Here is a 23,193-nt window from a genome sequence, read left to right on the forward strand (position 1 = left end):
GCTTTGCAGCTTGGAGAGTCTCCGAATCTGTCTGAATGCTGGTTCCCCTGGTCTGCCGGATCAAGGTCACCTCGTGCAGCTTCCCTGTTCCCCAACACGTCCAACAATGGCCTTAATCGGCCCTTATATCCAACACCAGGTTCCTGAAGCAGCTGTCGCACTCGGAACTGGGTCACGGCAGGAGACTCCCAGAATGACAGTGGAAACACTTTAGGGATGTCCACAAAGCATCCCTGAAGAGATCAAACATCTCTGCTTTTTTTTTAATTCATTCACGGGATGTGGGCTTCGCTGGCTGGGCCAGCATTTATTGCCCACCCCTAGTTACCCTTGAGAAGGTGTTGGTGAGCTGCCTTCTTGAACCGCTGCAGTCCATGTGGTGTAGGTGCACCCATAGTGCTGTTAGGAAGCAAGTTGTTGGATTTTGACCCAGTGATAGTGAAGGAACGGCGATATATTTCCAAGCCAGGATGGTGAGTGACTTGGAGGGGAACTTCCAGGTGGTGGTGTTCCCATCTATCTGCTGCCCTTGTCCTTCTAGATGGTAGTGATCATGGGTTTGGAAGGTGCTGTCTAAGAAGCCTTGGTCAGTTGCTGCAGTCTATGTTGTAGATACTGCACACTGCTGCTACTGTGCGTCGGTGGTGGAGGGAGTGAATGTTTGTGGATGTGGTGCCAATCAAGTGGGCTGCATTGTCCTGCATGGTGTCAAGCTTCTTGAGTGTTATGGGAGCTACACTCACCCAAGCAAGTGGAGAGTATTCCATCACACTCCTGACTAGTGCCTTGTAGATGGTGGACAGGCTTTGGAGAGTCAGGGGGTGAGTTACTCATCGCAGGATTCCTAGCCTCTGACCTGCTCTTGTAGCCACAGTATTTATGCTGGTCCACTTAAGTTTCTGGTCAATGGTTACCCCCAGCATGTTGATAGTGGGGGATTCAGTGATAGTAATGCTATTGAACGTGTCTCGTTGGAGATAGTCATTGCCTGGCACTTGTGTGGCGTGACTGTTACTTGCCACCTGTCAGCCCAAGCCTAGATATGCTGCATTTGGACATGGACTGCTTCAGTATCTGAGAAATTGTGAATTGTGCTGAACATTGTGCAATCATCAGCGAACATCCCCACTTCTGACCTTATGATGGAAGGAAGGTCATTGATGAAGCAGCTGAAGATGGTTGGGCCTAGGACACTACCCTGAGGAACTCCTACAGTGATGTCCTGGACCTGGGGTGACTGACCTCCAACAACCACGACCATCTTCCTTTGTGCTAAGTATGACTCTGACTTGTGAGAGTCCCTGAATGGCGACTGACCAAAATGGAGGCATTGGAGGGAGCGCACCAACCTCCAAACAACTGATCCACCCAATCCTTCAAGCACCACCTGTCCCACATCTGCAGAGGTGCATTGGCCATCTCAGAACCCATCAAACCGGAGGGGCAGCAAGTCATCCTCGATCCTGAGGGACTGCCTAGGAACAAGAATAGGCCCTTAACTAGTTTAATTAACTGCCCACACCCACCCATCCCCGTCTTTGCCTCCATTTTAGAGAATGCACATTTTACTGATAATCTGAAAACACCCACTTCGCTACCAATCACAGGTAGATCATGTTTAATTCATGTAATCACCTCTGATTAAATTTTGATTGCTTGCAGTGCTAGTCAGTCCTGTTCCAATCGGCTTTTACAAATGCAGCACATTGAACTCATTCCTTTAAAATGTTTTATTTTAAAATTTGGCGGAGTTTACAATATAAACTTCATTTTAAATGGTGTTGATGTTCTGTGAAGTGATACAGATGAGAGATGTGATAGAGCTGTTCAATACGTCTCAAAAATAGGGAACGAGAAAACTCATTGTCCTACTGGGACTAACTCAGAGACATATTAGGAGCAGGGAGTTCTCTAATGTTGTGTGGTCAGGTGTGGAGGTAATCTGAGCCTGTCTGCCAGTGGTGTTTTAACACAGCTAGCTCATTGATACCTTATTTCTGAGTTGGGTGTCAATTGCGTGACAGTGGGTGCAATGAGGACCCGTAAGACACCAGCTCAACTCCAGTATGAATGGCCAGCTCATCCACCCTTCCCCTCGCATATCCCCATTCCCTGGTGGGAGTGTGCGCGTGCACGCGGGTGCTTGTGGGAGCGCGTGCACGAGCGAACGTGTGCACGTGTGGGAGCGTGGATGTTTGAGAATGTGCGAGTGTGTTTGAAAGTGTGCAGGAGAGAATGCGACTATGCATATGAAAGTCAGCGTGTGAGAGCTTGTGTGCATGAGCGAGTGAGAGTGTATTTTTGTTTGTATGCTTGTGTGTATGAGTGTGCGTGCAAGGGTGGGTGATTGTTGGAGTGCATTCAGGTCTTCAGCAGTAAAGTTATAACATCTCCTGTTCTCAATTATCTGTTAAGCTTCCATCAGTGTAAGAGCAGCATTTTATAAACTGTTCATACCTGGGTGACCTTTGTAAAAACCATTTGCTTTACTTTCCTCAGCATTTTTTAAAAAAAAAAGACTGTTCAATGCACGTTGCCCCACATTGATGTTTGTAGATGTTTTGAGAAGTTTTTAAAATGACTTCAAACTTTAAAGTCTTTACAAGCGTTTTCTAAGTTCCATTAAACACTCTCTTCGCACTGAACTTGTGGCTGTTTTGATGTTCCCGTCATTTTCTCCCTCTTAACGAATTCCTGTTGATTTCCCCTCTGTGTAGTAGCTGTAATCTGCCAGCAGAGGGTGGTGTTGTATCACTTTAATCACAAGAGAGAAAATTTCTCTCTTTACTACACACACACAAATAAATACAGTTGCGCACACAAGCTGCCTCCGCCACACACACAGGCAGTGCATTTCAGATCCTAACCACTTGCTGCGTGAAAGATTTTCCTCACAGAGCTGCAGGGATAGTGGGGGGAATTGGGACTGACTAGATTGCTTGAAAGAAAACCAGCATGAACTCGATGGGCTGAGTGGCCTCCTGTGTCATGATAACTTTCTGGGTGGGATTTTACGGCCCCGACACCAGTGGGCATCATCACGGGCTGAACAGGAAAATTTGGAGGGCCGTTAAAAGTCAACCGCTCTCCACATTTTCCAGTCCCGTCTGCGACGATGTCGGCTGGTGTCTGAGAGAGAAAATCCCGACCTCTGTCTCATTGCTGCTGTTGGTTCCTTTGCCAATCTCGAGAGACAGAGGTGGAGAGAGACAGGGAGAGCCAGAAAGAGACACACAAAGGAGAGAGACACACAAACATACAGAAAGGAGAGAGAGAGCAGAGAGAGAGCGCGAGAGAGAGACACACAAACATACAGAAAGGAGAGAGAGAGCAGAGAGAGAGCGCGAGAGAGAGACACACAAACATACAGAAAGGAGAAAGCAGAGAGAGAGCGAGAGACAGAAAGAAAGAGAGGAGAGAGGAGATCTTTCTCCTGCAACAGGTACAAATTAAATACAGGAGAAATCAGGAGTGACAGCACAGTAAGATCCCAAAGAGAGAGAGAATGCGAGGAAACCAGATATATAAATCCAATTTTATAGGGACTGCACACTGGAGAAAAATGATTGTGTACAACAACCAAAATGTGAAGGGAGCATTGGAGCCAGCCCCGTCTCCCTCACCTGTCTCATAGGAAAGGGAGAAATCCCTCTCCAGATTTAAAATGAGGTGGACACGAGGCTGTGTTTAACTCAGTTTATTTACATGTCTTCACTGGGCTGGACAAAAAGCATCTGGAAAACCTATAGAAGACAGACACACTGACTGTACAATCCACGCTGATGCCAATAAGAAAAAACAACAAACAGAACCCTCAGTAAAACTCCCCATTCTCTGTCTGGTCAGCGTGTTGGGGGGGGGGGGTTTCATGTGAGTGTTTTGCGGGTGAGTGTGGGATCAACATTTGATATTTTCAAACTGCACTGATATTCTCAACAAGGGAAGGTGTTTAACACCAAGCCAACTTCCTTAGCCTAACAAAACTTTGAAATCATTGGGTCTGTTTCATGTTAAGCCAGCACAATACTTCATGGTGATTTTTTTCACAGCCGCTTGTCTCAATCAGTACTGCACAGCCTAAAATGTACTAGTCTCCATTTCCCCAACGTATTGTTCTTCTGTCTGCACTTTACATAAGGTTTTAAAATGGAACAGTCTTGGGAAGAACATAAAAGGAATGGGAATGGTCACAGAGATGTGGGTCACAAACATAAGTATGGTACATTGGGCAGATTTGAGTTTTATTTAAAGCAGCTGTTTCCAGAGCATGAAGGTCTGTCTCTCCTCAGGTAGCTCAATGATCACGTTCTTTCTATTCCTGATCAAAAACAGCTTCACCTAACAGAGCTGACAGCTGGAGCTAAATTAGTCTTGCAAAATTTGGTCACTGTCCTGTATAGAAGTGGCATGAGCCATCTTTTGTATGTAAGGCCAAGAGTTAATCCCATCCATAGCTAAGCACCAATGATCTAGACATTGCCTATTTTTGTAGTGTAAAGATTTTATTAAACAAATGGACAGAAAGAGTTTTCAGATCAGATGCATGACTGATGGTTTTGATTCATTAAACCTGTTATGACCAGTCCCCAGACGAGGTCCCCCTGTTTCTGATCCCAGACGAGATACCCCTAATTGTTATGCTCCCAGGTGAGGAGGGGTGAACTGACACCCTTTTCTTATTCAACGTCCTCAGTTGGTTACAACAAGGTCAATTTAAAAGGGATCCCTTCCATCGTGATACCTTTTCCCAGTCCAAAATGTATTTATGGTTTAAAAGGGGCCAATTTAACCAGGCTTGAGTCAAAGAAAGAGTAAGTTTATTAGTTACTAAAACGTGAAATAAATAATAAAATGAACATACATACACAGGTTAGAAATGAGTCTTTGGGTTGTCTGTGATGAACAGATGGGGAAATGTTGCGGCCATTAGTTGGGTGATTCCGATAGAGCTGAATTTGGCAGTTGAGCAGTGGGTTTGGAGATTCTCGGTTCTACAGGTTAGTTGAAAGGCGTTGTCCTGTTTCCTCTTCGACTGTGGCTTTGCTAACTTGTGACTTGCTTCCGGCAATCAGAGAGAGAAGGCTTTTATACCTGCAAGTGCAGGGATGCCTAGTTGGTATTCTTCAGCTGTGACCTTCACAGCACATGCTAGCACAGTAGAACTAGAACACCAGACTAGCACATGGAGACCAGGGTCGCAGTTGGCTTTTTAACCCCTTTTCTTGTGTATTCCTGGAAGGGAAAAACCAAGCAGGTCTTTTGCCCAGAAACTGCTTTATTTCAATTCAGATCCTGTCCACAGTCTGGGATATAACTCACAGGAGATGGTTTCTGCTGGGATGGTAATCAGCCTCCATTATCTCTGCAATCACAGGAGATTACAGTTGAGTTTTTGCATTGCATCTTTTCCTCTGAGGTGTCTCTTGGCACCTTTTTAGGTGCGTCATTCCATTCTCTGGCATGGTTGATCAAGTGTAATCCACATTGGAATTTTCCAGCAAGTGGTTACTTTACATTCGTAACCCGCTTTTGTTTGTACGTCCTTTTTTAGAAAAAGGACGTCTTACTTAAAAGTTCAATATCTCTAAGTAATTCAGGGATAGGATCCGTGGTCATGATAAACAACAGAAGATAACTTATACAAGTTTTAGAAAGCACCTTCTACTCAGTCATTTCGCCACTGCCTTTAACTGTTGTTTTTAAAAATGATGATTTGCATTGGTATAGCAACATTATGGTGAAAACATACCAAACTCACTTCCTCGTGACCCAGGAGCTAGCTCAGTTCGTTGGACTGTGAGACCAACCGATCATTAATGAACAAATACTTTTCCTTGTTTGCAATGAGACAGGGGCAGCGCAATTCCCCATTGTGTTCTTGTGAAAATGGCCTTTAAGGGGATCCCAAATTGGGTATCCGCAGTGTTTGTATCTATTGGTTTGCGCTGGTAAAGCTGGCCTTGGACATTATGTATAGAACCAATAGGACTAAAGACAACAAAGGCAGCATGATAAGGGGTGTGGTGTTTGTGTTCAGTATCAGTATTAACAGGAAGGACTGTTGCAGCATTTTTGCACTGGATTAATAAAGATTTTTAAAAATAAAGTGTCTTAATTTAAAACGTCTATTGATCTACCCAGTGATGGTTATTTACAAGCTGAAGGGATTGGACTGATGTGACCCGAGATAAAACTGCCCTCTCCACCCTGTTTGAATAGCAGCATGAAGTCATAGTTGTAGGAATATAACTGAAAAAAATTCATCAGGCAAATTAAGCTCCTTGTTTATCTGTAAGAACCACTGACTCAATTCCAGACCGTCTCAGCTGAATTTGCTAAATGGATTGAGCTATCCCACTACTGTGCAGGGGAGACAGTGGCATATTGGTAATGTCCCCCAGCTAATGCTCTGGGGACATGAGTTCAAATCCCACCACAGCGGCTGGTGGAATTTAAATTCAATTAAGAAACCTGGAGATAAAAGCTAGTCTCAGTAATAGCGAACATTAAACTATCATTGACTGACATCTGGGAAGGAAATCTACCATCCTTACACAGTCCTACCAGTGACTCCAGGCCCATAGCAATGTGGTTGAATCTTAACTGCCCTCTGAAATGGCCGAGCAAGCCACTCAGTTCAAGGGCAATTAGGTACAGGCAACAAATGTTGGCCTTGTCAGTGATGCCCACGTCCCATGAAAGGATAAAGAAAAAAATTACCATCTCTGAGTTCCAGCTGAAGTTTTAGTACCCAGGGTACATTGTGCACAGCAATCTATTTTGAACATTAGGGGTTTTATATGCCTTTTCTATCTTGCTAGCAGACTTGGTCCTGTTTACCCATTCTTGGCCAATGTCCTAATTCTCTCTTTGTCTCATTCCACCAGGAGGGCAGGAAGAAATATTAGCCAATAAAATCCAGAAAAACTTAAAGATGTTTAATAAATACATAACAAGCAAGAGGATAATTAAGGAAAGAGTTTTAAGAACCAAAAAGGGAACCTGTGTATGGAGGTGGAAGATGTGAGCATGGTTCCTAAGATTACTCTATGTCTGTGTTCACAAAACAGGGCAGATGGACACAGAGACAGAGACACCCAGAAAGACACAGGCACAAACAAGACACATTAGGAGATGAACACACACAGACAGGGACACACACGCAGACAGACATATACCCAGAGGGGGCCACAGACACATACATACACATGTAAATTCCAGTAATTGTATGCTGAGGGGGAATGAGTCAGAAGCTAGTCTGTACCATAAACCAGGTTTATTTCCAAGATAGAAAAGTAGAGTCACAGACTCTCCCGGTTCCTCCCAGGCGCCCAGGGTGAACTGGTTTTCAAACTCTTGCAATGATTCCCTAATCCTTCCCCAATTGGGGACAATCAAGCATAATTACCAACTTAAAGCATGTATTCTCAGGCAGCACAATTTCAACATTAACAGATTCCCTTCCTTTTTTTAAAAAGGAAAAACACAAGCGCATTTCCTGTTCAGAAAAAAAGGGATAGATAGAAAAATAAGTTACCCATTTTCAAAAAAAAAAACCCTCACACTCAGTCTTCCCTCTTCTATCACCCCCTATAATTTTTCACTATAAGTATGCCTTTGGGTGAAACAATCTGATAACTGATGGCTTGAATCAACCCCTCGGAGTTTAGATATTTCCTTTTGCTCCACCATTTGTTTTAGACTTGCAATATCAATTTATCATCTTCTTTCACTCTCACTCTTTGCGGAGTGTACATTATCCCAAAGGGATTGACTGTCAATATAACATTTATTGGGATATTTGCTTCATCATTTCCCCCATACATTATTTCCCCTAACCTTTTAGATAAAAAAAGGTCAGGTCAACCACCTCTTCCAGTGCGAGAGTCTCTGCAGCCGGGGTGCTCTTTACTACTCTCACCTTATTTCCTTGGTTTTCCAAGCCAAAGGATAACATTTCCCATTTTTACCCGCAAAAAATATTATGAAATTCGCTGCACTTGAAAACCCATCAAAAAGGTTTGCATGAGAGGAGTCACTGAACACAATCGATGTCATATTCTTGAGGTCACTCAAATATGAAACTACAGTACACTTTTCTCCATCTTCAATTTTTAAATGGTTTGTTTGCTCATAAGGTATCTTGGGCCTTGGGATGTTTCATTGTAATACTCAGTTCAAGAACATTAAAGTTGCAGCCAGCCTCACCTGTGTGTCTGCCCAGCCAATTTAATGGCCCAATTAAACTCCGCAACTTCTGTCTCATCTTTGGAAGCATCTGCATCTTTTTTATGAGGACTAAGCCCAATTGACTGTGATAAGGCTAACGCTTTCTAAATATGATTGTTAGTGTAACATAACCTCAGATCCATACTGTTTTATTTCTAATCCAATATATTTAAAGGCCCCATTAGCCTGACTCCCAATCTTAAAGTCAGTTCTAATCCAGTCAATAACTCAGTTTTGAAACTCACTAGCAGGGCTGTCCCTATGGGGGGTGTGGGGTGTGGAGTGTAGGGCAAATCACACCGTTTGGGCCCCTGTAACACTCTGAGACAAGTTTCCTCCGACAGCTGAGCCCTTGAGCGTGTGTGAAAAGGAGCACAAGCAGGCGTCCCAGCTACTGAGCACTCGGTTACAAGCACGTGCTGCACGATTGACTGTGGTAACTGTGTCGCAGGTAAAACTACACCTTGCTTCCACTGAACATAATCGCTGGCTCCCCTTTTGATAAGGAGCAATCCATAATCTCTATGGGATTCCATTAGAACAATTTTACTAACACATCCCACACCCCAACTGGAGAAAAAGGCTGGAATTTTCCAGCCCCTCACGTCCAGTCCCACCGATGTGAACGCAGTGGCCTAAATGTTGGAGTGATAGATAGATTTCTGGGCTCTAAAGGTGTCAAGGGCAGAGCGGCAGGTGTAGGGTGTTGGGATAGAGAATCAGCCATGATCATATTGAATGGCGGAGCGGGCTCGAAGGGCCGAATGGCCTACACCTGCTCCTATTGTCTATGTTTCTATGAGTGAGGACATGAACTACGTTCAACTGTATAAAAAAAAATTACAAACCAATGCAATAAATAATTTGCCTTTGAAAAAAAATGACTGTCCATCTTCCAACGTGAAGCAAATGTTAGTTACAAATGCGAACTGGGAAGAAAAGTAAAATAAAGAGCGGAGGGTTTCAATTGTCCGATACCTAAAACAGACACAGCGAGTGAGTGACTAAACCCCGCAGGGCGGACGCGATACGCCCGCTATAAAGATGTGAACTAGTTCGGAATCGTCCATCTTACCCAACTGCCGGTGAATGAGAGTTGGGATAAAACCCGCCCTGCCGCTGCTGCCGTCTCCAGGGGCAACGGACAGGCCTGTACCCGCACCGCGCTTCCGGTCGCCCGGCCCGCTGTCATGACACCGAGGCGGGCGAAGCGGATGTGACGTCAGGACAAGGCCGCGCAGGCTGGGCAGGGTATAAATTCCACCTTCCCACCCCCAACTGCACCTCGGGACTTGGAGTTCGCCTTGTTCGTTTAGAACTACATCTCCCAGAACGCCTCGCGCCTCACGGGTACCCCTGTCACTCAGGCTTCCCGGGAAGAGTTCGGAGCTGTCGTGAGGAGCGCTACCTGCACAGCGATTAGAGCAGTAACTTTTGTTTTGCTTTATGTAGGGACGCTTAGGGAATGGAAATAGGAAAAATGGTGGTTTTGCAGCGTATCATGTGCAAACATCAAACGCAAAGAAGTAAAAAGACGTTATTATATTGAGAGGCTAAATACAACAATCCGTTCAATCATTAATTTCGATTGGTGAGATGTGGGCTTGAGCAGAATCGCTGCTGTGAGCGGACAAACAGAATTAAATAAAGCGGGACATGTTTGTTGGGAAACACATCTGGTGGAATCAAAGGTTGATCAGCAGGGGTTTATGCTTTTAATCTGCTTTCGCTTCTACCCTTTTATGAGATTTGGAGAGGGGGATATCTGCTTCGTTTATTCGCTTATATCCACTGGTAAACACTCATGTTGACCTTAGGGTGCGAGAGACAGCGAATCAGTTGGGATGGACTACAGGCTGTAACACATCTGACACCGTAATGTTGAAGCACGGCAGGGCCCGGGGCGATCGCCCCAATTTGCTTACACTAGGGACGGCTCTGCTCACTATTGCCATCCCATAGGAAGTCATCAACATGCATCATAAAGATGCCCGCAAGTTTCCCAACATGGTACCAATAAAACATGGCAGGATCTGCCTTCAAACCCAACTTTAACAACACCAATGGAACGGGAATCTACCACAACCTGGAAGCGTTGTTTAAACCATTGATGCACTTATTCAGCTTTCAAAGTTTTCCTTCTACCTCTGGCACCTCCTTCTGAGGTCTGAGAAACACTTCTCTCTGGAGGTGATCCCTCTGTAGAAATACAGTTTTCATATCTATTGACTTACATTCCCACAAAAACATCGCCAAAAGGGACAAAAAAAAATTCAAAATTACCTTCCCTGCTGAGGGCAAGTCCACTGTGACCTCTTTATCTGCTAAGCAGTCTTGAAAGCCCAGGCCACTAACCTCGCCTTGACCTTTTAGTTTCCATCTGGTAGGACCATCATCGTGCAGACCCACCTATGTGATAATGCTGGATGACCCCTATTTGGGGCCTTTGAATACACACCAAACACCCTACAACTGGCCAACTCCCTCTGTTTAGCCTCCCATATAGTTTTATCTCCTAATTTGTTGGTTGTTACAAAAACCTCTCTGTCTTGAGGACTTCTGCTTCTACTATTGTGTCGTGGTGGTTCTGCATTCTCCATTCTACTTTGTCATCTAGTCAGACTGTGACCCCTACTTGCCTGATGAAGTCTTCCAGGCTGCTATTGTTAGATCTCCTGTATGCTTTGTCTGAAGCCCTATCCATTGTATGTGAACACTTCCTTACCCGACCCTTTACTGTAACTCGAGCTGTGCTTCCATATTTTCCATTCTTGTATTCCATACTCCCAGTCCATGGCTTTCACTACTTGTCCAACATCCTGGACATTCAGCCAATTCTTATAATTTCCAGTAGATTTTCTTGTCCGTCCCACTGTTGTTGCACCCCTCCAGTTAGGCGATCCTTCTGGACAGTAGGATACCTGGGAACCCACTTTGGGCAGCTCTCTTCTGGACAAAATAGCCATTTCTTGTTCATTACAATCAGATTTTCTACTGATTTCTAACTCCTGATCTATGATATTTTGTTCCTCTTGCTTTGTCCTGCAAAATATGAGTATGAGATTGTACATTGTGCTTTGTCATCTTTTATCACCTTGTCAACGTCTGCCAAATCATAATTCATTCTGATGACCTGTGAGGATTGATTCCTATGTTGAATAATCACAATTTTCCCCTCACACCCTGTAATTTTCCCTAGGCATTTCCATTCCCTTTTCCTCTCTCTCTTATAATAAACCAGATCACCTTAAGTAAAATCTACCTCAGATGGTCTTATACGATGTTGCAACGCTCTCCTATACTTTCTGAAACTTCAGTCTTGATGAAGCTTTCCTGCTTGCATGTAAGGCATTCAAGTGAACAGAGAAAATAGAGCTAATGGTAGTTCCTTCTAGAGCAGGGGAAGCATCAGACAGCACTGAAGGTAACTCCGGATTCCTTCCATACGCCAACTGCTATGGGCTGTACCCCTCAATCATTTGTAAAGAATTCTTTCCATGCATTGCCTATGCCAACACTGTTTACAACTTGCAATCCATTTGTTCAGCCAGTATCTTATGTTGTCCCTCACTGCATGATTCCTCTCACATAAATCATTGACAAATGTCCTCTCAGCCACAGTATGCATAACTACGATATTCAAATTTTCACACGTCCCGAAATTTATCATTTGCAAATACCCCTCCGTTATCCATCAGTAATTTTGTTGGTGTTCCTAATCAGGTGCCAATCCATTTCTCCATGACCTTGTCTACAATGGTTTTTCTGTCCTTGCCATTTATTACCATAGACACTCAAAACCTGGTGACCATATCTAAAACATGTAGCAAAAAAGAGCGCTCTGACCCTTGTCCCATACTTTTAACTCCATTGCCACTACATCATTAAATTCCCTGGTCAGTGGCAGACTCACGATGGGATGTGGTGGTGTCCTTCAATATTTAACACAAATGTCGCATAGAACCGTGACTTGTTCAATATGTTTGTCGTATTTTTATCAACCACTCCAGCATCCCACAGCAGAGCTTTCAGTTTTTGTGGTGCTGGAAGTACAAATGGTCTATGCAACTTCCAAATAATCATCTTCTTGTCGACCAAACTATTATCCCCAGAAGTTAACAAGACTGCTTGAACTCTTTGACAAGAAATATCTGGCTCCCGTAATGGCAGGCTGTAATGGCCTGACCGAGTAAAATGTAGATCCATAGTTTTCCAGAACACAATTGCTCTGTCATTCTCCATGTCTAGTTTCATCTGTGCTTTGTTCATCACTGGATTCAAATACCCAGTGACCAGCACAATTCCTTCACGGTGGTCACCATCATCATTTACAGACTCGGAATGACCTATTTCATGCATTATTTCAAAAGCATGATTCTCTCGCTGCAGTCAGTTCACTGCGTAATGACACGTAGAATCACACCAATAACACAAATTAACCATTCCCCGTTATTTCTCAGGTGCCTACGGTCACTGTCCAGATCCGCTTTTTGTCTCAATTCTCAAATTGGCTAAAAGTGCGACCACAGTCAGACTGCCTATCAGTGACCCTGTCTTTGTACTGGAATCTGCGTTTAATATTCTGTCCATCTCGAAATTCAGCCACCATGGAATCCTCCATCCTTTGCTTTACTGCAGAGTTGTCTGTATTTGATAGGAAATGACTGTTTTCCCAAAACCTTATTTAGCCATTTGATCTAGGAGAGTCTTTCCCATGGAATTGAACCCCTGTGAATACCGAAAGTCTGTCGACATGAGAAATGTGTGCACAATTGCGGAACTTAAATCCCAATACAGAGTCCTGGATTTCAAGGTTAAACCTTTTCAGTCTCTTATAACACTTTCCAAAGTCCATAATATATTCCTCCATGGACTAATCATCTATTTTCTTAAATCTATCAAAGGTTGACCAACCTTCATATGCTTCTAATAAATCATCCTTTTTGTAAAACTTATCCAAAGTGTGATAGAAGTGTCCATCCCTCTTTGGAGCCCAAGTCAACCACGTGCAATTCTGAAAAAACTTCACTCCTAATCTTAATGTTTTCAGGTAATGACAAAGCCAAAGTCATACCTTGCTTCTTTCAGGGTAACAAAGTAACCCGTGTCCACATCCTGACTTCATTGTTCCATTGCTGATATTGTTCCATCTCCAGAAAAAAAAATCAGTGAATCGTCAAAGCCTGAGATTTTGCATCATCCTTCTGCCATTCTGTAACTGAGTTTGCCAGCAGCAGTATGTTTCTTTTTCTCTCAGAGGATAGAGACAAAAATCTTCTCATTCAGCAACCAATCACCAAAGCTTAATGTTCATCCTCTGCTACCATAGTAATTCCAATAATTGTATGTTGAGGAAGAATGAGTCTGCAGCTAGCCTGTAGCTTAAAACAGGTTTATTACCAAGCTGGAGAAGTAAAGTCACAGACTCTCCCAGTTCCTCCCAGACACCCAGAGTGAACTGGTTTATATTCTCTTGCAATGATCTCCTAATCCTTCCCCAATTCGGAAAATGTGTGCTCAATTACCAGCTTAAAGTATGTATCCTATTGTAGCACAATTCAACATTAACGTACACACACACACACAGGTATAGGTACAAGGAGAGGGAGGCACACAGAGTTACACAGGCAGACAGACATACAGGAAGGGATGCACACACAAACACAGGAAGGATACAGATGTTGAACGGTGCTGGGCTTAGTTTGGTAGGTCTTAGTATGGTATTCATAGTCTTATATTGTTTAACAGTAACTATTTATGAAATATTAGAAACCATATACATAGGTACAGTAAAGGTCCAAGCTAGAAACTACCTCCATGCAACACACGGCTGTGCCAAACACTACACTGACCCCTAGGTACAGGTCATGTGTTGGTTACATCACTATGTGGGCGGTTCTGTTTTCAGTCCCACATTAACCCTTTGTGTGACAGATGCTTATACTACGCTTTCCCCAAGTCTTTATCCAACGTATTTACAAGTTATCCCAATTTACCCCCTGTATTTACATCATTACCATCCCATCTCCCCACCTCAAGTTTCTGACTTCATAGGTTCATGGTCTGGAGGCCATATAACCCTTCCACTCCTTGCCCTCACTACTGTTAGAGCAGTGGTAGGCCCTGTTGCTGCAGGTAAACTTTGTTGGATTGGAGGTTGTTCTGGCTTCTGGGTGTCTTTTGATCCTCTTTTTCCATCCTTTGGCATTGAATCACTCTTTGTTAACTCCCTAAATGTAGTGATAGATGGTGGTTGATTTATCCAGCTCTATGGGGCGGATGAACTCTAGGCTTGTCTCTATAGTGTTTTTTTCTCTTCTTCCTTTGTGTGGCTTGCTGTGACGCATGCTGTGATTAAAGATGGCTCTTCCTGTTGTGAGGGCATAACTTGCTTGTAAGCTCACCTTTGTGTTTGGCTGTGTCGTGTGCTGTTATCAATGGATGGCTGCTACTTGGTTCCAGCATCGTTTGTTGCCCTGTCATGCTGGCTGGGGATTGCAGTGTCTGCTCTGTGGTCTCAGGACTTATCTCTCCAACTGGCATCGGAGCTGGAAGTTGAGTCTCTTCTTGTTGCTGGTTCCTCTTTTGACTGTCATCTACTTGAGGTGTCATGGTAGCCATCTGAGTGGTTGGCTGGTCTGACCAATGAGGGGCTCATGGCACTTGTAGCCAAAGTGGAAAAACCTGCTTTGCAAAAAGAGAAGACAATTCAGTGCTGAAGTCCCAGTCAAGAGAATCTTAATGCTGGAGCTCTTGTATTTGTATAATTTATGATAGTGGTTGTCTTGACATCTTCTGATGTTTTGAGGAGATTCAGGGCTACCCAGGCATCTCTGCTCAAGAGAGAAAAAGACTGGTTACAAATGAAGTAGATCAGCTTGAAGATTTGTTTACCACCATAACTTAGTGGTCCCAGAATCATGCCTGGAAGTCAGATTCCTCCGGGCCCAAAGAGTGGTGTATTTGTTGTCCGTAGCCAGAGGTCTCTCAGCCATGGTTCTTTGTCTGATAGGACTGTAATACTGGCTCCTGTGTCCAATTTAAAGTATGAGATGGCAATTAACCAAGATGACAGCAGTCCAGAATGAAAATCTAGGAACTTTGACCTCACCCAAGAAGCATGCTTTTGTGTCCTCTTGGTGTGCTGTCTCGAACTCATGAGTCCTCTTGATATCTCCTGTGCATTTTGCTGTTTTGTCTTTGCACAGCTTCCCAAAGTGTCAGCTACATTGAAAGCATTGGGCTGAAATTGCTGGACATTGATCATGCCTGTAGGGTTGCTTTGCTACACAGTGCTGGCATGGTTGCTCTACTGGTCAGTTAGGATGTTGCTTCCCTTATCCTGAAGTGTCCCTGTTTCTGTGCACTTTCACTAACTGGACAGTGGGGTTTACTTTGTACCATGGTTTGCTTTCTCCCCTTAATATGGATCTGTGCTGCAAACAGATTTCAGATAGCCTGGATGGCCTTCTCAAAGGTTAGCTCTTCCTTCACTTGAAGCTTGTCTGAGAGTGTGTCATCTGTGAGTCCTATAACTATTATATTCCTGGTTAGCTCAGATTTCAGATCACCATAATCACACCATTCAGCCATTCTGTACAGCTCATTAACGAAGGAGTCAACAGGTTCACCTGGCTTCTGGACAGGTTTATTAAATTTAGCCATTTCAAGGACTTCTGAGGCTAAAATAAGCGTCAAATGATTTTAAAACGTCATCCAATTTTGCAGATGATTCATCGATTCTTTGTCTAGCTATTATGTCATCAGCTATTGGACCTACTGAATAAAGCAGAGTTTTAATTTATTCAGCTTCTGTCTTTTTATCCAAACCTGAAGCAATGATGTATCTAAAGAATCTCTTTCTCCAAAATCCCCAGTGTTGCGATTGATCCTGGCCTTGGATAAGTCCAAATTAATCTGGAAGAGTAGATTTCGGATCCATGGTTTAAATTTTAAAATTGCAGGTTCAGCTTTAAGATGTGGCTGAAAATCCAAGATGGTGCTGCTGTATGTTTCTTCACAAAGTATTTTCCTGTGCTTGCTGGTTTTGGTGGTCTCCCACAGTAATGGAGTCTGTGATCTTAGTGTTTAAATTTTTTCAACAATGGCTGCCTGGATCGACTGGTTAGAGTCTTCCTCACTTTAGCACAATGCTCTTGGGTCTTGCAAGCATTGAATTGTGGCATTCACTTGGTTTTTAAAGCTGCCCACTCAGTTGGGATTAATTGTTAATTTTTTATTATTTATTTGTTTGTTCTGAGTGAGCTCGGCAGCCATGTGTTCAGGCATCAGCTCTGGAATCGGTTTTCTTGGAATGAGATTTCAACATACTTTTATGACCACTTTTTCAGGATTTGTGTTGTCCAGGAATTTAAAATTTTTCGCTCACCCCTGCTGGATCTTCTGTCTCTGGAAGCTGGACCTCCACGGGATTGAATGGAGTCTCCTGCTGCAGTGAGGAATTTAATTTCTGCATTCAGCATCCAAGCCTTTCTTTGGAGCTTTTCTCCTGCAATTTCCTTCTGCGCCTTTGTTTTTTGAGCTTTTCTTCAGGTCAGAATGCTTCTTTGATTTTTCTTTCAGTTTCCTAGGATTTTAATTTTCTTTTACAGTCTCTGCGAGGTTTTGAGTTGTTCTATTCACTGCCACCATGTTGTAAAGCATTCGGTGTAGTTCAGTGCGTCTTATTAAGGTATTCATAATCTTAGCTAGTTCAACAGTAAGAACTTAATAACTACTAGAAACTATATACATAGTTACAGTAAAAATCCAAGCTAGGAGCTGTCTTCATGCTTGCTTCTACACACAGCTCTGTTGAACACTACACTGACCCCTGGGTCCAGGTCATGTGTTCCTTTATATCATGGTGTGGGCAGCACTGTACTTAGTCCAACATTTACCCTTTATGTGACAGACATTTATACTACAACAGAGGCACACAGACTTACACACACAGTGAGGTACACAGAGAAACAAAGAGACATAGAATCAGCTGCCATGATGGGATTTGAACCCATACCCTCAGAGCATTGGCCTCGGCCTCTGGATTACTAGTCCAGTGATATTACTACTATGCCATCAACTCCCCTTCTAGTCACCTCTAAAAGAGTTGACAAAAGCCCTCACTGTAAGTAAAGGATAGAAATTTAGAATGGACAGTTCTATTTGTCATGCACCATACTTCTCCCTCTCAATCTAGCCATCTCTGTTCCCTGCACACTCCCTTCTCCTTACTGATTGTAACCCTAATCCATTCCACTATCCTCCTCCTTTTCCCCCAATTCCCCTCTCCTGAAGGTTCTAACTCTCAAGCTGTTTCAGAGACACCTATTGCCCTTCCTATATGTCACCCAGGTGTCAAAACCTTTGCTCCATATTCCACAAATTGCTTTGCTAAGGGGGCATCACAAATAAATCCAAACCGACATGTACTTTGTGTCAGGGTAGGGTCAATGTGTCCGCCACCCCTAACTTTTCACCCTCTCCTAGTGGTTTGAAGATTGTGCCCCAGGTGCGTGATGGCGGCTAGAGCTCCCACAAGTCCTTGCGAGAATGAAACCACTTTACCCGCCGCCTGGGCGGGCTGCTCGGGAATACGCATGTGCAGAATGAGAGATGGGCAGCCTATTGTGCAATGTGACGTAATGTTGCGCATTTGCGGAGAGGGCATGTGATGCGCATATGCGGAATAAGAGGGCGGAGCTGCGGATGTGTGCATGCGAACGCAAGATGCGCATGTGCAGAATGAGTGCAATCTGCGCATGTGCCTCGGAGGACGCGAGCCGCGTATGTGCGGGCAGTGCCTGCAACGTCACAAAGTGTGCACTTTGATTGGCTAATCAGCTTCATTCTTCGGTTTCGTGCGCCTCTCGGCCAGAGTCCTTCCCACCACGTGGGCCAGGTTTCCGCACCCACGAGTCATCATGTGGCATGTTGACCAATGGGAAGGACTGGAATACCGGAAGGACTCTTGTGTTCCGACCAATCAGATGGCGGGTTTTGCTCTACTACGTTTCCGCGTTGCAGAACTTCCACATTCATAAAAGAGCTTGTTCAGCTGCTCATTACCGCCCAGCGAAGCTGCTGCAGCTCCTCGCTTTCTGAATGAAGATTAAGCTTGACACACAATAAAACTTTCTCTTCTGTCCAATATCTGTGAGTAAAACACTTCCCCTTCACTCCTATTTTTCTAATTCTGGGTTTACATTGTTGACTTGCAGGACACGTATGTTTATAGAGGTGTACAGCACAGAAAAAGGCCCTTCGGCCCATCGAGTCTGCGCCGGTCAAACAAGTACCTAACTGTTCTAATCCCGTTTTCCAGCACTAGGCCCACAGCCTTGTATGCCATGGCATCGCCAGCGCACATCCGAATACTACTTAAATGTTATGAGGGTTTCTGCCTCTAACACCCTTCAGGCAGCGAGTTCCAGTTTCCCACCCACCCTCTGTGTGAAAAAATTCTTCCTCACATCCCCTCTAAACCTCCTGCCCCTTACCTTAAATCTATGCCCCCTGGTTATTGATCCCTCCACTAAGGGGAAAAGTTCCTTCCTGTCTACCCTATCTATGCCCCTCAATTGTATACACCTCAATCATGTCCCCCCTTAATCTCCTCTGCTCCAGGGAAAATAATCCTAGTCTATCCAGTCTCTCCTCATAACTGCCTGACTAAAAGGATGGTCACTTTCCTAATGTTCACAAATAAAGGAGTAGTTTTCCCCAGGGGTGGCAGACATGTAAGGGGACAGTATAGTAATATTGGGCATAGATATGTGTCTTGTTATATTAGATATATTATTTATGGTTTTGTAATAAAGTTCATGTATTATTATTTCTAGTCTTGTCATATAGTACTGCAGCTAGGTTATTTATCTGTAGTCATAGAGTCATTATGGCACAGAAGGAGTCCATTCAGCAACTTGAGTCCATGCTGACTCTCTGTGCACACCTTTAGTCCTATATATATGGCTAGTAGCCTGCATGAAGATTTTCAGGTCTCTGTGCCTGGAGTGGAAGTGATGAACATGGATTTGTCAATCAGCATCAATTGGCACCTCCCAGAGAATTGGGAAGGTGTCTATTAGGTACAGCAGAGTGAGAATGGAGAGAGTGTTTGGGACAATGACTTAGAACATTTGCAGAACAAAAGAGCAAGGAATGTTCCATAGAAATTAGAATTGTCTGTTCTGACTTTCTATCCTGTACTGACCGTGATGACTTTTGTAACCTTGTTTTACAGGATATTAGAAGAGGAGCATTTGGACACAGAAATCTCAAAAAAAATGTCACGTCAAGAGTTGAGAGAGTTGCTTGATTCATGGGAGTTGAATATTATTGGCCTTTGTATCTAGAAGGAGATATGGTTATTTCTGGTTCGAGTGATTCTGAACATCAGTTTGGCTGAGAAAGCACCGAGACACATGCACACCTGAATGAGAGTGTTCCAGTGTACTGACTGTGGAAGAGCTTTCACCAGTTACACAGCCTGAAATATCATTGCACCATTCACAGCTGGGAGAGACCATATACGTGTTGTTTGTGTGGACAAGGCTCCAACTGATCGTCGAACGAGGAGAGACACGAGGACACTGGCACCATGGGGAAACCGTGGAATTGTGGGGACTGTGGGAAGGGATTCCGGTTCCCATCTGAGTTGGAAACTCATCGACGTGTTCACACTGGGGACAGGCCATTCACCTGCTCCGTGTGTGGGAAGGGATTCACTAGATCATCCACCCTGCAGACACACCAGCAAGTTCATGCTGTGGAGAGCCCGTTCACCTGCTCTGATTGTGGGAAGGGATTCAGTGTTTCATCCCATCTGCTGACACACCAGCGGGTTCACACCAGGGAGAGGCCATTCACATGCCCCGAGTGTGGGAAGGGATTCACTCGGTCATCCAACCTACTGACACACCAGCGAGTTCACACCGGAGAGAAGCCATTCAAATGCCCTGTGTGTGGGAAGGGATTCTCTCAATCACCCAACCTGTTGGCACACCAGCGAGTTCACACTGGGGAGAGACCTTTCACCTGCTCTGACTGTGGGAAGGGATTTATTGATTCTTCCCACCTGCTGCTACACCAGCGAGTTCACACCGGGGAGAGACCGTTCACCTGCCCTGAGTGTGGGAAGGGATTCACTCGGTCATCCAACCTGCTGACACACAAGCGAGTTCACACCAGGGAGCGGCCATTTACCTGCTCTGAGTGTGGGAAAGGATTCAGTGATTCGTCTTCCTTACTGACACACCAGCGAGTTCACACCGGGGAGAAGCCGTTCATCTGCCCTGAGTGTGGGAAGGGATTCAGTGTGTCATCCCATCTGCGGAGCCACCAACGAGTTCACACCGGAGAGAGGCCGTTCACCTGCCCTGAGTGCGGGAAGGGATTCAGTGTGTCATCCCATCTGCGGAGACACCAACGAGTTCACACTGGGGAGAGGCCATTCACCTGTTCTGAGTGTGGGAAGGGATTTACTGAATCATCAATCCTGCTGAGACACCAGCGAATTCACAAGTGATTACATGTGATTATTGTTGCTCTTAATCGCACGCAGAACAGATGCATGTTTGTTCTGTCAGTTGGCGAAGTGGGAGCGTGAGAGGGTTTCTTTTTGCAGGACTTGCTGGTCTCATGTCTGCCTCCAGTGGGTTGATGAAGTTGGAGCCTGAGAGTGCGTGTTTCCACTGAAATGATCTGCAGAGGCTGTAAAAGTACATTTATTTTATAAAAGCAAAATGCTGCGGAAGCTGGAAATCTGAAATAAAAACAGAGAATTCTGGAAAAACTCAGCAGGTCTGACAGCATCTGTGGAGAGAGAAACAGAGTTAACGTTTCGAGTCTAATGGCCTTCTTCAGAGCTCACATTTATTTTATCCTGGAGAGTAAATAGTGTTTTTCCCATCACGACAGGTTGGTCTAAAATAAAAATGTTTGTCTTAGTTCTATTCACTCCACAGTACTGTTGGCTGAATTGGTCCATGTAGATTTCTGCTCCACCTGAGTCTCCACCCACCCCTCCTATTCTACCCCCATCAGGATATCCTTCTATTCTGTTCCCCCTCATGTACGTACCTAGCTTCTCCTTAAGTGGTTTCATGCTATTGTTAAGAAATGGAAACTTACCTTTTGTAAGTAGCCCAGAAATAGCTGTAACTTGGGAATTGGAAGGGAGGGAGGAACACAGGAAAATTGAAATCACCAGGGACGTGGTACTTAGCAAATTGTTGGAGCTGCGGGCTGAAAAATCTTCGGGTTCTGATGGACCTCATCCTAGGGTCTTAAAAGACGTGGCTAGTGAGATAGCTGTTGCCTTGGTTTTAATTTTCCAAAATTCCCTAGATTTCAGGAAGGTTCCATTATATTGGAAAATAGCAAATGTAACTCCTTTATTCAAAAAGGGAGGGAGACAGAAAGCAGGAAACTCAGCCCAGTTAGCATAACATCTGTCAGAGGGAAAATGTTAGAAGCTATTATTTAAAGACGTTATGACAGGGCATGTGGAAAAGTTCAGTGCAATCAGGCAGAGTCAACATGGTTTTGTGAAAGAGAAATCATGTTTAACCAATTTATTAGTGTTCTTTGAATGAGTTACATGTGCTGAGGATAATGGGGAACAGGTGGATGTATTGTACATAGATTTGCAGAAGGCATTGATAAGGTGCCACATCAAAGGTTAATGTGGAAAATAAAAGCTCATGTGTAGAGAGTAAGATATTGGCATGGATAGAGAAGATTGTCTAGCTAACAGGAAATGGAGAGTAGGCATAAATGGATCTTTTTCTGGTTGGCAGGATGTAATGACTGGCATGCCACAGGGATCAGTGCTGGGGCCTCAACTTTTTGCAATTTATATAAATACTTGGATGAAGGGACCAAAGGAATGGTTGCTAAATTTGCTGATAGTACAAAGATAAATTGGAAAGTAAGTTGTGAAAAGGATACAAGGAGGCTACAAAGGGATATAGATAGGTAAAGTGAGTGGGCAAAGATCTGGCAAATGGGGTATAGTGGGAAAATGTGAAATTGTCCATTTTCACAGGAAGAATAAAAGGGAAGCATATTGTCTAAATGGTGAGAGATTGCAGAGCTCTGAGATTCAGAGGGTTCTGGGTGTCCTAGTGTATGAATTACAAAAGGCTAGTATGCAGGTACAGCAAGTAAATTAGTAAAGTTAATAGAATATTATCATTTATTGTGAGAGGAATTTCGTATAAAAGTAGGGAGGTTATGCTTCAGTTGTATATTACACTGGTGAGACCACATCTGGAGTATTGTGTGCAGTATTGGTCTGCTTCTTTAAGGGAGGACGTAAATGTCTTCGAAGCAGTTCAGACAAGGTTTACTGGACTAATACCAGGAATGTGCGGGTTGTTTTATGAGGAAAGATTGGGCAGGTTATGCTTGTATTTGCTGGAGTTTAGAATAATAAGAGGTGACTTGTTTGAAACCTGTAAGATCTTGGAGGGTCTTGACAGGATGGATGTGGAAAGGATGTTTCCTCTTGTGGGAGAACCTAGAACTAGGGGCCACTGTTTAAAAATAAGGGGTCACCCATTTAAGACAGAGATGAGGAGAAATTTTTCCTCTGAGGGTTGTGAGACTTTGGAACTCTCTTCCTCAAAAGGCAGTGGAAGCAGAGTCTTTGAATATTTTTAAGGAAGAGGTAGATAGATCCTTGATAAACAAGGGGGTGAATGCTTTTCAGGGTTAGGCAGGAATGTGGAGCTGAGGTTAAAATTAGATCAGCCATGATCTTACTGAATGGTGGAGCAGGCTCGAGGGGCCGAGTGACCTTCCCCTCCTAATTGGTACGTTTGTAGTCTGGGTGGAGGCCGAGGACTCCATTTCCCGGCAGGCTCAAGAGTTCTGGGTCTGCGAAAAGGTGACAGGCTGTGCATGTTTTGTTATAGTTTTGTTTCTTCAGTTAAAGGGCTCAGCCATCCTTGACATCAGGAG

General features: G+C 44.1%; 1 protein-coding gene and 1 long non-coding RNA gene across 2 annotated transcripts in view; both read left to right on the forward strand.

Moving 5' to 3' along the window:
- LOC144686385 (uncharacterized) overlaps nucleotides 1-23,193 on the forward strand; it is a 42,704-nt gene that overhangs the window by 18,906 nt on the left and 605 nt on the right. The gene's annotated exons all lie outside the window — the stretch shown is intronic.
- LOC144686383 (uncharacterized) overlaps nucleotides 18,253-23,193 on the forward strand; it is a 43,064-nt gene continuing 38,123 nt past the window's right edge. The window contains exons 1-2 of the mRNA XM_078551517.1: nucleotides 18,253-18,384; nucleotides 19,472-21,895. Of these exons, the coding sequence (XP_078407643.1) occupies nucleotides 19,829-20,755 (927 nt within the window). The 5' untranslated portion in view covers nucleotides 18,253-18,384; nucleotides 19,472-19,828 and the 3' untranslated portion in view covers nucleotides 20,756-21,895. The remainder of the gene's footprint in view (nucleotides 18,385-19,471; nucleotides 21,896-23,193) is intronic.

The sequence above is a fragment of the Cetorhinus maximus genome, chromosome 11 (genome assembly GCF_964194155.1).
Source record: "Cetorhinus maximus chromosome 11, sCetMax3.hap1.1, whole genome shotgun sequence".
Lineage (NCBI taxonomy): Eukaryota > Metazoa > Chordata > Chondrichthyes > Lamniformes > Cetorhinidae > Cetorhinus > Cetorhinus maximus.